At 38.8% G+C, this 13,978-nt stretch overlaps 1 protein-coding gene across 9 annotated transcripts in view; it reads right to left on the reverse strand.

Moving 5' to 3' along the window:
* The window catches only part of SIPA1L2 (signal induced proliferation associated 1 like 2), a 250,453-nt gene that overhangs the window by 64,028 nt on the left and 172,447 nt on the right, over window positions 1-13,978 (reverse strand). For all 9 annotated transcript variants that reach the window (XM_030556901.1, XM_030556900.1, XM_030556899.1 and 6 more), the window contains one exon: window positions 12,672-12,946. In XM_030556901.1, the coding sequence (XP_030412761.1) occupies window positions 12,672-12,946 (275 nt within the window). The remainder of the gene's footprint in view (window positions 1-12,671; window positions 12,947-13,978) is intronic.

Below are 13,978 nucleotides of genomic sequence, written 5' to 3' on the forward strand. Positions count from 1 at the left end.
TAAGCTGGGGACTCATCAGTTGGAAGTAACAGAGGAGGAGAAGAACCTTGGAGTATTGGTTGATCACAGGATAACTATGAGCCACCAATGTGATACGGCTGTGAAAAAAGCTAATGTGGTCTTGGGATGCATCAGGCGAGGTATTTCCAGTAGAGAAAAGGAGGTGTTAGTACCGTTGTCATGGTATAATTCCCCACTCTGAACCTTAGTGTCCAAAAGATGGGGTACCAGCATGAATTCCTCTAAGCTCAATTACCAGCTTAGTACTTGTAGCACTGCCACCAACCAGGAATTCCGGTGCCTGGTACACTCTGGTCCCCCCAAAACCTTGCCCGGGGACCCCGAAGACCCAGTCCCTCTGGATCTTAACACAAGGAAAGTAAACCCTTTCCCCCACCGTTGCCTCTCCCATGCTTCCCCTCCCTGGGTTATCCTGGAAGATCACTGTGATTCAAACTCCTTGAAGCTTAAAACAGAGGAAAATTCTCTTTCAGAGAGAGTCTGGGAGGGGGAAAGAGAAGGAGGGGGGAAGGTGAAAGTAATGCTAACACAGAGAGAAATTAACCTCTCTCTCCCCCTTCCCTCCTTTCTCCCCACCAATTCCCTGGTGGATCCAGACCCAGTCCCCTGGGGTCTCACCAGAATAAAAAAATCAGGTTCTTAAACAACAAGAAAAGCTTTTAATTAAAGAAAGAAAAAAACAGTAAAAATTATCTTTGTAAATTTAAGATGGAATATGTTACAGGGTCTTTCAGCTACAGACACTGGGAATACCCTCCCAGCCTAAGTATACAAGTACAAATTAAAATCCTTTCAGCAAAATACAAATTTGAACTCCTCCCAGCCAAATACACATTTGCAAATAAAGAAAACAAACATAAGCCTAACTCGCCTTATCAACTAGTACTTACTATTTTGAATCTGTAAGAACCTGTATCAGGGAGATTGGGGAGAAACCTGGTTGCACGTCTGGTCACTCTCAGAACCCAGAGAAAACCACCACCAAAATCTAACAGCACACACGAAAACTTCCCTCCTTCAAGATTTGAAAGTATCCTGTCCCCCGATTGGTCCTCTGGTCAGGTGACAGCCAGGCTCACTGATTTTGTTAACCCTTTACAAGCAAAAAAGATATAAAGTACTTCTGTTCTATAAACTCTTACTTATCTGTTTATGACAACCATTATACAAGGCATTGGTGAGACCTCATCTGGAATACTGCATGTAGTTATGGTCTCCCATGTTTATGAAGGATGAATTCAAAACTGTAAAAGTACAGAGAAGGACTACTAGGATCATCCGAGGAATGGAAAACCTGTCTTATGAAAGAAGACTGAAAGAGCTTGGCTTGTTTAGCCTAACCAAAAGAAGGCTGAGGGGAGATATGATTGCTCTCTATAAATATATCAGAGGGATAACTATCAGGGAGGGAGAGGAATTATTTAAGCTTAGTTCCAATGTGGACACAAGAACAAAAGGATATAAACTGGCTATCAGGAAGTTTAGACTTGAAATTAGATGAAGGTTTCTAACCATCAGAGGAGTGACGTTTTGAAACAGCCTTCCAATGGGAGCAGTGGGGGCAAAAGACATATCTGGCTTCAAGACTAAGCTTGATAAGTTTATCGAGGGGATGGTATGATGGGATAGCCTAATTTTGGCAATTAATTGATCTTTGACTATTAGCAGTAAACATGCCCAATGGCCTGTGATGGGATGGGGTGGGATCTGAGTTACTACAGAAAATTCTTTCCTGGGTGTCTGGCTGGTGAGTCTTGCCCACATGCTCAGGGTTTAGCTGATCACCATATTTGGGGTCGGGAAGGAATTTTCCTCCAGGGCAGACTGGCAGAAGCTCTGGGGGTTTTTGGAGGATTCTCTGCAGCTGGAAGTCTTTAAACCATGATTTGAGGACTTCAGTGGCTCAGACACAGGTTTGATACAGGAGTGGGTAGGTGAGATTCTGTGGCCTGCACTGTGCAGGAGGTCAGATTAGACTATCATAATGGTCCCTTCTGACCTTTAAGTCTATGACTCTATATGATTGATAGCTGAGTCTTAGAACAATGTCAAAGTCAATATGAAAGTAGGCTACTTTTGGAAAGAAAGCACACATCAAATTTAACATACAAAGGTTCTTTTAGGGATTTTCAATGATGGTGCATGGAGCTGCATTCAAAATCTACACTTCTAGCCAAAGTAATGGTTCAAACAGAGTGTTAATTTCAAGAGAAAAATCAATATAAGCAATCTTTTCTAAAGGATTTTTGTAAACCATTTAAAGAATATAGAAAAATCATTATAGCTGCTAATAAACTTTCAGATATAGAGCAGAAAGAAACATTTCGTGCACAGTGAATTCTGAGTTGATTGCTACTTGGTTGCGCAAAACAAAAAAGGCCAAAGTAAAACACTTCTCCCCTGACCGTGGATACTTTCATCACCAAAACAGATAATTTCATACTGCTATAAAAAGCTACCAAGAAATAAACAAGCCAGGGACTAAGCAAAAACCAGAAGTTCACCTATCTTTATATAATGTAGATTCTCTCTACTAAATTCCAAAGAAGCACTTTGAAAATTTATCATACCAGATTTCTTCCACTGATGCAAGCAGGAGTAACTCCATTTGCATTACTAGAAACTACAGATATAAACGCTCCTGCATGGTAATGGGACAATCAACCATTTAGTAACAGACTTACAGAACACAAAGAAACAAAAAGCACATCATCAGACTTTCCTTTTCTGCCCCCCTCCCAATTGTCTATTAACCATACTAAATCAAGATACTGAAGTTGAACACAAACTGATTTTTAATACATAGTAAGACACTGTAAATTATAGCCTTCATTGTATGGGTAGTAATATAATGGAATAACTCCCCCACCCAATTTCTCGATCTTCACCATTATTGCTGCTTCAATAAAAGGGATGAAACAAGGGTGTTTTATTTAACTAGAATCAATTGCAGAAGCAATTAAATGACTGCGAAGGATCTGGTTCATTAAACAAACTAGGTCTCTAATGCATTATATATATATACAGTACCTTCAGCAATTCACACACTATTTGCAGCTGCAAGAAGTTTCAGTATGGGTCATTTGCTTTTAGCAATCATTTCACCCTGTAAGCATATTGTATTTATCTACTGGAAAAAAACAGATCCTTTGAAATAAAGGCTCACTTCCAAGGGAAGTAATTTGTGTTTCTTTTAAGTATGGTTGTTAAAACAAGTAAAATACTGGTATTACAAGGTAACATGCAATAACACTTTCAAAATGTAACAATGGATACATCAAACTGAGCAAAATTCCAAGTTACAGAACAAAAACTATTAAGTTCTCACTCAAATTACATAATTTTCCCTTCCAGAATTTAGACATACCAAGAAGTTTGTTAATTACATGATAGTTAAAAGAGAGAAAATCAAGTCCGAATTAGCAACTTATATATTTCTTCCCCTGGTTTACAAAAACAGATAAAGCTTTTGGGAAGAAAATGCAGAAAGCTAAGTTAGATACAATAGTATAAGCTATTTCATTTACTGTAATACATATAACTTTATAAAATCAAATTCCTGTTTGATATATCTGTATTCTCCATGATAGTCCTTTCATACTCATTTCAATGCAGAAATATCCAGGGGGGGGAAAAAAGGCTTCAAGATAAGGCAGCTTTAACTTTTGCAAACAGCAGTTATGAATGGTGTAGAGAAAATGAATAAAGAAGTGTTATTTACTTTTTCACATAGCACAAGAACCAGGGCTCACCCAATGAAATTAACAAACAGCAGGTTAAAAAACAAACATATGGAAGAGCTTCTTCACACAGTGCACAGCCAGCCTGTGGAACACATTGCAGAGCACGTTGTGATGGCCAAAAGTATAACTGGGTTAAAAAAAAGAATAAGCTAAAGTTCATGGAGGATAGGTCTAACAATGACTATTAGCCAAGATGGTCAGGGACGCAACCTCATGCTCGGAAGACAGGATACTTGGGTAGAGGGGCCATTGGTCTGAACTAGTATGGTCATCATTATTTTCTTACGTTTCCTTACAGTCAATTCCTTCTGTTGCCTCTGAAAAATCTAGTACTCTCAAATTACAAGTCTCAGATATTTTCAAGCATTTCAGTCTTGTAGCATTGGCCACAATTAAAACTCCACTTAAAGCCTTGGTACTTTTGAGCTCAATTTGTATAAACAAAACTATCAGTTACGGTTTCAGAGAGTTTCACATTTTTCTGCTTTAGCCTTCAGTGCAGTCAGTCATGCATAATGGCCATCAGTATGAGATTACAAATTATTAATAGCCTAAAGGACTGATCTTAGAGAAATAATTCTCCCTGATCTTAAACCCCAGGAATTCACAGACTGACATCAGGATTTAAAAAAAAAAAATTATACAATTCTCAATTTAATTGGCAGACAGCTTTAGAAAAATTCTTAAAGGAAAAAGAGTAAAAGTCTCAGCAGGGTTTGATGATAACTCCAAGAAAGTTCAGGAACAGCCACAAAACTCAAAAACAACAAATATTTCAGAACTGTTGGAGCTGAGTATACCAGCAGCAGCTATAAATCCCCAAAGTCACTCCAAGCCATTAACTCACTCACAGACCCAGTCACTGGAAACTACTGCTGCTGAAACCATTCTGGCACAGTGGCTACTCTTATGTTTCTATTCCTGGTCCATCTGAATGCTGTTTGTTTTGAATTTGTTTGTTCTCAGATTTTAAGCCACCATTTCATAGTAGTTATAGAAGCTCATAGTTTAAAAGGGACTTAGAACTAGAAGGAAGAACTCATTGATTTGGCTTGGCTGATCAAAGCATGTGGTATAATCTCTGAGCACTATTGTGATAATGTCAAGGAATGCAAGTTAAAATTCAGTTCATTATTTTACTGTGACAACGTGTGCATAGTTCTAAGCATTGCTATGACAACACTGGGCACACTGACAATAAGAGCAGCAAGGCACAAAATCTTCTTAAAGATAGAGTCCTACTGAAGCAAACCTGAAATATGAACATTTATACAAAAACTAATGCATTGTCTTGCGTGTTCTTACACTCTACTGGAACAGAAGGTATTCAGCAGTTTCTCCTCTGTGGATGAACATCAGTGTGTTGCCATGCAAATATTTGTGATATCCCAATCTGCGCATAATGACTTAATAGCTGAAGAAAACAAGGTGGTAAGTGTTCTGTCAATTTCAACGTCTAAAACAAGTTTATTATTTTTGCTAATTAGTAAACTTAGGCTCTGATCCTGTGATTGATTTTGCAGGCAGACTTCTGCTCTCAAGTAGAGCAGAAGCGCAGGGAGTCAACATGCAATGATCTACTGGCAGAAATGAATAAGTGATGGAAAACATCTATTATATGAATGTGTTGACAGTAGCAGTCTGATATATTGCATTGAATAATTCTCCCCTCCTCACCCATACAACCATCTTTAAATATGAGCAAGATTCCAAGGCATCTCTCTGTGTGCTGGAAAGAATTATGTTGCAAATGATCTTATATTAAAAATAAAAACTCATAGTTAATGATTCAGTGTGTTAATATTCTAGATGTGTTCATACTTACAAGGTGTAATTAAAAATTTATAATGGTGGGGGACTAAAGGCTGCATCGCAGGTAAGCCATCATCCCTATTTAAAATCAAACTAAAACAGTTAAGGTCTGGGACTGGACTGCTTTGGAAACACCCTTCCAAACTTTAAACTATCATTTTCATTTGAAGAGTGTAATTCCCAAACTTCTACATGGCAGTCATATCCAATGCAAGTAAACTCACTCCAGAACTTGATCCCAGCAAGATGCCGGTGCTAATAAGCACCCCTCCTTCCCAAAGAGGAAGTTCTTACTGCTCTTTATTCCTAAAACTCAGCAGTCAACAGCTTTAAGTGAAAACTGCTTCCCTTTCAAGCCAGGGAGGAATCAGTTGATTCTCTCAGTAACTGAAAAAGGGGCTTTAATAAAATGCTAGATGGTTGTTCTATGAAACAAATGCGATTTTCTTAGCTAAGATTAGATGTATATTCTCATTCAGAGCCAAAATTTCTATTTGTACTTTGATGCTAGTAGAAATAGAGCGGTTAATGAATATCAACGTCTTAATGATAGCTAATCTGAGATAAATTTAAGATACATCTAATGGTAGAATTCAAAACCTCTGATTTTCTTTGTATTTAATTACACGTTCATAAAATGTCATTTAAACTACAGTGCTTTCATAGGAAATGAGATTAAAATACAAGATGACAAAAATAGGCCAGACACAAGTCAAAGGTAAACTTATGTCTTCTGCCATACAATTATTAGAATTTGATTTTTTAAAAGTGTTGACTATAGTTCTCCAGGATCACCCCCATATATACATAGAAACTTCATGAAATAAAGTACACCACTACCTTGATATAACCCTGTCCTCGGGAGCCAAAAAATCTTAACGTGTTATAGTGAAAACGCATTATATCAAACTTGCTTTGATCTGCTGGGGTGCGCAGCCCTGCCCCTCCGGAGCACTGCTTTACCACATTATATCAGAATTCATGTTATATCAGGACAGAGGTGTATCATGCATCGGAAGAAAATGTTTTTTCCTTCTGGTCATTTTTTCTTCTTTAAATTAAATATGAGTTGGAAAATAAACTCTCTCTAATGAGCAAAATCTCATGACAGAAGCATAGGTTAAATGAAATAATGCAAAAATATGTATGAAACCTCTCTGCTTCTTCACCATCCTCCCTCTAGACATGCAAAACCTGAATGAAGCAAAGGTTTGATTATGCCCCGTAACGGAAAGAAACTCCTCTTGACAGGAAATGTATTTTGAGAACCCCTTGCTGATTTATGTAAGCTACTGCTGCCACAATGCTGGTTCTGACAAAGATTTGATAATAAAAGGATTCTCTCCCATGGTGCAGAGGGCGTACCTCTTTTGTGCTCAATGGCATTCATCAGAGACAACTCCACACAAATACCTGGTGCCATCTTATGGTTTATTCAGGCTGCCCAAGCCAAGATACTGGTATCTGTTATCAATTACACATGAATTGGAACCACCTGGGGCATATTTTGTTAGATGCTATCTCTTTTCATCTTTTGGTGGAGCTTATTTCTCCTCTAATTCAAATAACTACACTCCTAAAGTCAAAAAAATCTGCTAGTGGCTCCTCAGGTGTAGCTAAGACCAAGTCACAATCAGTTCCAGGAGTGAGGAGAAGAGGCTTTTGCATCTCAATCTGCTGAATGAGTCTTTCCAGGGATGGAAACGCTTGTTGAATCTGACTAGTTCCTGCTCCCACCAATGACTTCTACTGAAAGGAAATGAGATTTAAAAAACTAAAAACACTTTCATCACTAGGTCCAGAAACCAAAACTAGCTTTTGACCTTGTTTTCACAAAAGCAGACTGCTGAAACAAGATGACCATGTTCCGATGAGCCAAAACTCTAAACAAGGTATGACAAGTTGTGACGTTACACCACATATTCTTTATGGAAATATACTTATGATATGGATATGGCAAACACATATTTTAATGACAGATGGGTCTTGTAAGGTATCATTGGAAAGGTTATGATTTACTGAATGATATCCAATTTGTCTGCATGTATCATTTCTGTATTTAAAGTTAGGAATATTGACTATGTAACAATTATAACTCGGAGTGTACTTGGGAAACACCCACCAGACAACTGGCCATCAGCCTTGAAGGTCCATTAGGAAGAAACAATAAGACTTTGAAGATACTCATCTCTCTCCTCCCTGGGAGAGACCTTGCGGTGACACTACTAGGTCATGTGGTCATGTTACCTGGTACTAAAACACCATCTTGGACTTCTAGTACTTTTCCACTAAAAGAAGGGGGAGGTCAAGACTGGGAAACAAAAGATTCCCACCTTATGTAAATTTTATTTAAGGCTGAGGAGTAAGTTGATCTAGGTTCACCCTTCACTGACTCCCCAGCCACAGTGACTGCTGGAAACACCTAAGGAACAAGGACAAAGGGAAAGAGGGAGGAGTACTGAACCCAGGCTGGAAAAGGGATCTAGTCTGTGAATAAAATACCTGAGGATTTAAGCTGCAAGAAAGGTAGCTAACCTTCAAGAATTTCTGCAGTCGGCCCAAAAGCAACATTTAGGGTGAGAAATTACTTCTTGAAACCAGTCTCTTCAAGATCTTAAGCTCAGTGTGCACGTTTTGTTTTATTTGCTTAGTAGTCTGCTTTGTTCTGTTTGCTATCCCTTATAATCACTTAAAATCTGCCTTTTTACAGTGAATAAACTTATTTCTTGTTTATAACATAACTCAATTTGTGCAATTCGTATCTGGGAGGGGCAAGAAGCTGTGCATCTCTCTCTCTCCACACAGAGGAAGAGGGCAAATTTTTATGAGCTTGTGCTGTGAAGACTTTTCTGTACAGTGCAAGACAATATTATCTTGGGTTTACTCCCCAAAAGGGGGGGTGTACTTGAGTCCTGGGCAATTTCCTAGCTGAATCTTCCCATAGAGAGCTGCATGCTGAGTGTGTGAGATTCTACAGCTGGTGCATCCCTACCTGTGTGTGCGTGCTGTCAGAGGCCGGAAAGCCTGATTCAGCAAAACAGGGAGATGGAGCCCAGGCTAATGGAGCAGGCAGCTCAGTGAAACCCCAGTACATCAGGTGGCATCCTGGACTAGTGGGGAGGTCCAACCCATCATACAAATACTCTCCCTCCCAGGAGAATTACTGCCACTACTACATCACGGTTTACAGGAAGATCCTTAGGCAGTAATCAAAAGCATTGAAAGGATCAAGTACTAGAAGTAGGGCTGAACCACCCTGAAATGCATGAATCAGGATTTATAGATATGCATCTTTCTTGCAGATTAATTCCAGAGAGTCTTCAGGGGATAGTTCTAGAAGAGATTAATACATAGTTTCCATCCTGAACTTCTGACATCCTACAAACTGGTTCAGCCACTTTACTTCCAGTCTTGTGCCTACTAAGTTTTTGGAAACTATTAATAGTTTTAAATACCTACCCATCCTGGAACTCTGGACTTGTTGGGACATTCCAAATAGCTCTAATCACATGGTTTATAAAAAAGTGTCCAGGCAATTTCCAAACAATTAAAAACTCCTTAAAGAAGATAACCTATTATTTCACTGCATAAAAAATTTTCTGCTCAATGTCTAAGCTAAAAGGTATCACACTATCATTTCTAAAACACTTGTAAAGAACATCCAGGAAACGTAGCAGAATGTCATTAAGAGGCATGACTGCTGACAAAAAATACTCAGTTGCTTCATGATGACTCTTAAGGGAGCTGGAATTGCTCTACATTATCTAAGATTCCCCCCCCGCCCCACCTCCCCAGTTCCATGCATGCCCTCCAAATATACACAGCCTAAGCATTAGGGCTCAACAGGGTTGCAGATAGTTCAAAATTACTACAGTCTCCTCAATCATCTGAATGCAGGTATCTTTGGAAGAGATATTGGTTTCTAATGGAATAGATGACCATGTTTTCATGGGCTACATCTTTATCTGAGCTGGGAGGTGTGATTCCCAGCTTGCGCAGACACACTCACTATAGTTCTGCTAGAGCCAGCATCTAAAAACAGCAGTGTGGCTGGTGTAGCACCGGCAACAGCTCAGGCGAGCTGCTCAAGAAACATACACAGGTTCCCTGAGTATGTATGTGCTCTGGTGGCTAGTCCAACCTGCTGCTCAAGCTACCCCAGCCATACTGCTATTTTCAGCATGCTAGCTCGAGAAGAGCTAGCATGGGTATGTCTACATTAGCTGGGAATCACACTTTCCAATTCAAATGCAGACATACCTCAGTGGGATCAACCAAAAGGGAGGTTAAACAAGCATGCAGCGTTTCTCTAATTTAAAATGCTCATTCATTAGCCTGTCTAAAGACTTGTTCACATCCACAGTCTCCCAAAAAGCATAAAATTCCCAGAAGAGGCTTTGCCTTGGGCTGCATGTATGCCTGAGACCATGCTGGCTCACAGAAGTTCTTTGATTTACCCCAGAAGCTAGTGTTGTGCCGGATGCAGTGGGTATCCCACAAGGAACAAAAGAAAATGAGGATGGAGGCTCATATTTGTATCCCTGAAGCTAGCATACTCATGGTCCTTGAGAAATATCCTTGGGGAAAGCACCCTTCTCATTTCTGCTTATTCTAAGAGAAATTATGAAACACTGGAGAAAGTTTTTTTTAAAACAACTGCCCTGAATAGTGACAGTTTCCTTGTGCTACTTTTTTTCAAGGAGCCTGGAGGAGAAAGGGGAGGAGATATGGTCTAAGTGACTAGAGGTAGACAAAACTAAAGAATCATTCGTTGCCCGTCAAGCAAGGAGGGACGAGAAAGAGCAAGATGTGTGGGGTCATAGCAAACTGATTGTATATTATTTCTAAGAACACATACAATAAATCTTCATCTATGCTCCCTGCTGCAAGGAGTAGCCTACCTTGGAACTCTAGCACAGGGAGCATTTCACTAGGGATTTGCCAAAACATGTGCATGTAAACGCCCTTGGTCTGCAGCCAGATCCTTAAGATCAAAACTTGAAGTGTATTAGACAACACTTAAGGGAGATAATAAACTGAGTGCCCCTGAACTGTTGCATTTAAATGTATCATATAGCAAATTGAAAGGCATCTAAACTGCTGGGTGCAGGAAGAGTTGCTCAACACTGTTAATGTTCCTGCAACCGTTGTGTTCCTTTCCCCCAGCTCTTGTCTGTCTATTCTCTTTCAATTATCAATTTTGGGAAAGGGTGGGTTCTCAGCAATTTCTGCACATCAGGCCCCTTTCAGGCATCTCAAATTGTTCCCCAAATCACTAGTCACACTTTTGAAAATCTTGGGATTTTCACTTCAGTGGGATCAGAACTGGGCCCAGTGAATAGAAAAGGCAGGAGCGAAGAGTCCCATTTCTTTTGTAACTTTATTTTTGATTACATGGCTTTTTATTTTAATAAAGCACTGGTGCTTTACACATTTTACAGCTAGACTGTAAATTTAAAAGTAATCTTCAATTTATTTTTAAGTAGTGATTAGATACCCAGTTCTGAAAGATGTGAAGAATCTATATTTTGGTTCCCCAGGAGATGCTTTGAAGTTTTCTTTCCGGTTCAGCGGCACACAGCTAGAATTCTAACTTACAGATAGAGCAGATGCAATGCATCTCTTAGTGTATTATACTGAATTTTGACTTCATAATTTTAACTGAAAAAAATGTATCACATGATATGTAAAAACTGCTCATAAACAATACATAATTCTACCAAGCACTATAAAATATACATTTTATCTTAAGTATAATGAATCAGCTCATTAGGCTTATATTTCGTAATCAGCTTGGGAATGTGCACGACACAAGACAGTGAAAATTCATATTCAGAAGCAGATGGAGAGAAAAGCTGAGCTAAGCAGAGAGACATTTAACTACAAATTATATGCAAGTAGTGAAAACAGAGGGGTGTGTACGTCTGTCTGTCTCTCTCTCTCCCCCCACCTCCCGCCCAAAAGGAACCCAAAACTTGAAGGTGCAGGTTATGGCAGGGAGGAGAACTTTTTGTGTCATTCATCCGTCCAATAACTGACTGGAGAACAAACACATCAGCATTCATACATAGCTTGCCAATAACTCTCATCACTGTATATGCTGTAAAAATGTATGGCTGATTTTCATGCCAAGAGCAGCATGCCTATTTTTTTCCCTTTGTTAAATTAAAAGAATATCAACAGAAGATTTAAGGAGACAAGCAAGTAATTCAATTTACTGAAGCACACTTCTAATTCAGACTCATTAGCCAAACTCATGGTGCATAGGTAAAGGATGAGTGAAATAAGATTGGATTTTTGTGAAGTTTTGAATGTAAGTTGTCAGCTGATGTACTTTTATTCAAAAGGTGGCAACAAGGCAAAAATCTTCCAGCCACGAACAGCACCCTAATCAAAGGGAGGCACTGGCAGGCATTGCACCCCACCCACAGAAAGAATGATACAGTCATCTTTTCTTATGTTCTTTTCCCAAGCATGACCCATTTATTTCATGTTACAGCAAGATTTTAGTTTTAGCTAATGATTCAACTGATATGATTCAACAGTTAATGTGAATGACTTAGAGCAGCTATTTACGGAGAACGGGAAAGAAGCTGTGGCATGATCCCATATCTCTCTCATATCCAATGTTTCTCTGTTAATCACAGGTTAAAATAAAAGTCCCCTATCTCAATAGTTAGAAGTTAAAGAAACCTCAAAGGAAATAAGAGTATATTGTTCAGGCAAGGTTTCCTAATTTACAAAACTAATATTAAAATAGAATAAAACTGTCTCCTGTGGAAGAGAAGTCACAACCAATTTTTAAAATTGTTCAGTCATGCTACAGTTTATAAGGCTTGAGAGGATAAGAAGTAAACTAAAGTCAGTTTCCCATTAAATTGCATAAAGGATCACATTTTATCTTCTATTACAAGGTAATGGCTCTTTTTTTCTGAATTGCTTTAACACCACAATCCCATTATTACCAAATATGAGAGACAATATCCATTTCCTAAGGGTCTTTACCAAAGACAGCACTTGTTAAAAAGCCAAATAATAAGCACCAGCAAAGAAAAGACAGTTGGAAATGTCACATTAAGGACTATTGCTTGTTACCTTCTAGGTGATCCATCCTCATGTGGCTGAATAATCACCACCTTTACTGTCACCGATGTGCGTAAAAGGTCAATCATTTGTTCATGAGTCAAGGTTGCCACAGCCACTTTACAGATCTCAACTAGACGGCTCCCTTGCTTTAGGCCTGCCTTCCATGCAAAACCAAATGGCTCCACATCTGCTACTATTCCTTCGAAGTTAACGTGGAATCCAAGCTGGCCCAACCCATTCCTCCGTAGGGTCATTTCCGTTGTTTCACATCCTCTGGTGACTATCTAAAGGAGTATCAGATTGTTATGCTACTGTCTTTATAGGCTGATTTCTTTGGAAACATGAAACGATCTATTTTCTGACATAATAAAGCTATGTTTGGTTTCATGTGCAATACTCTTAACATACTAATAGGTGACTAAAAATCATTTTGTCATTTATGGTTGACCACAGGTTTCCGCATAGAGCAAAATAAATGAAGATCTTCAGAGTCCTAAAATTTGACCTCCCTGGAACAACTAGTTGTCCTGTGTCAAATTCTTATTTTTTTCCAATGCAAAGACATTTATATCTTACTGAATACTTCGCAGCTGTCTTAGTTTCAAAACACAGGGCAAGCAAAATGCAAACCTGTCAATTACTTCATTTTTTGTTAGCTGATTGACTGCAGGTGTGTAGTGGGGTTTTTTCTTCAGGAAAATAACCACCTTGAAATTTAAAATGAGTAAAATCAAGTGAAATTTTTTCAGTTCCAACAGATTCTCATCCTCCAACACTAACAAAATAAGATAATGTATTTCTTTTGCTCTAGCAATCAGATTCTGATCTATGACATCCATGCCATTGCCATCTCCAGATGGAGGCTTGGCTACAAATGAGAGAAGATTGATTATTTCATTGGGAATTGAGAGAAGAGAACTGATATCTTTCATACTTAATTGGAAGTTATTCTGGCATTATATGGAATAATCAAGTAAACTGAAATTTTAGCTTTTACTACAGGGATTTCTTTTTTCATACTACATAAAATTGAACAGTTTCACAAATGGTAAAGCAATCCAGGGACAATTCAGTAGTTTGTGCAATACATTAGTGCACTAATATTTGGAGATTGAAGGTCAAATTCTGGCTTAGGTCATAACACAGGTTACAGGACTGGAGTCCTGTCCCCTGCTATCACAAGCAACCCAGTCATAGTCCCATTCATAAATTTATTAAGCTCCATCTTAAAACTTGAGTTGTTTGCCTCAATTTCTCCTATTGGAAGGCTGTTCCAGAACCTTACTCTTCCGACGGTTAGAAACCTTCTAAACTCC

Source organism: Gopherus evgoodei, chromosome 3, assembly GCF_007399415.2.
Source record: "Gopherus evgoodei ecotype Sinaloan lineage chromosome 3, rGopEvg1_v1.p, whole genome shotgun sequence".
In the NCBI taxonomy this organism is placed as follows: Eukaryota; Metazoa; Chordata; order Testudines; family Testudinidae; genus Gopherus; species Gopherus evgoodei.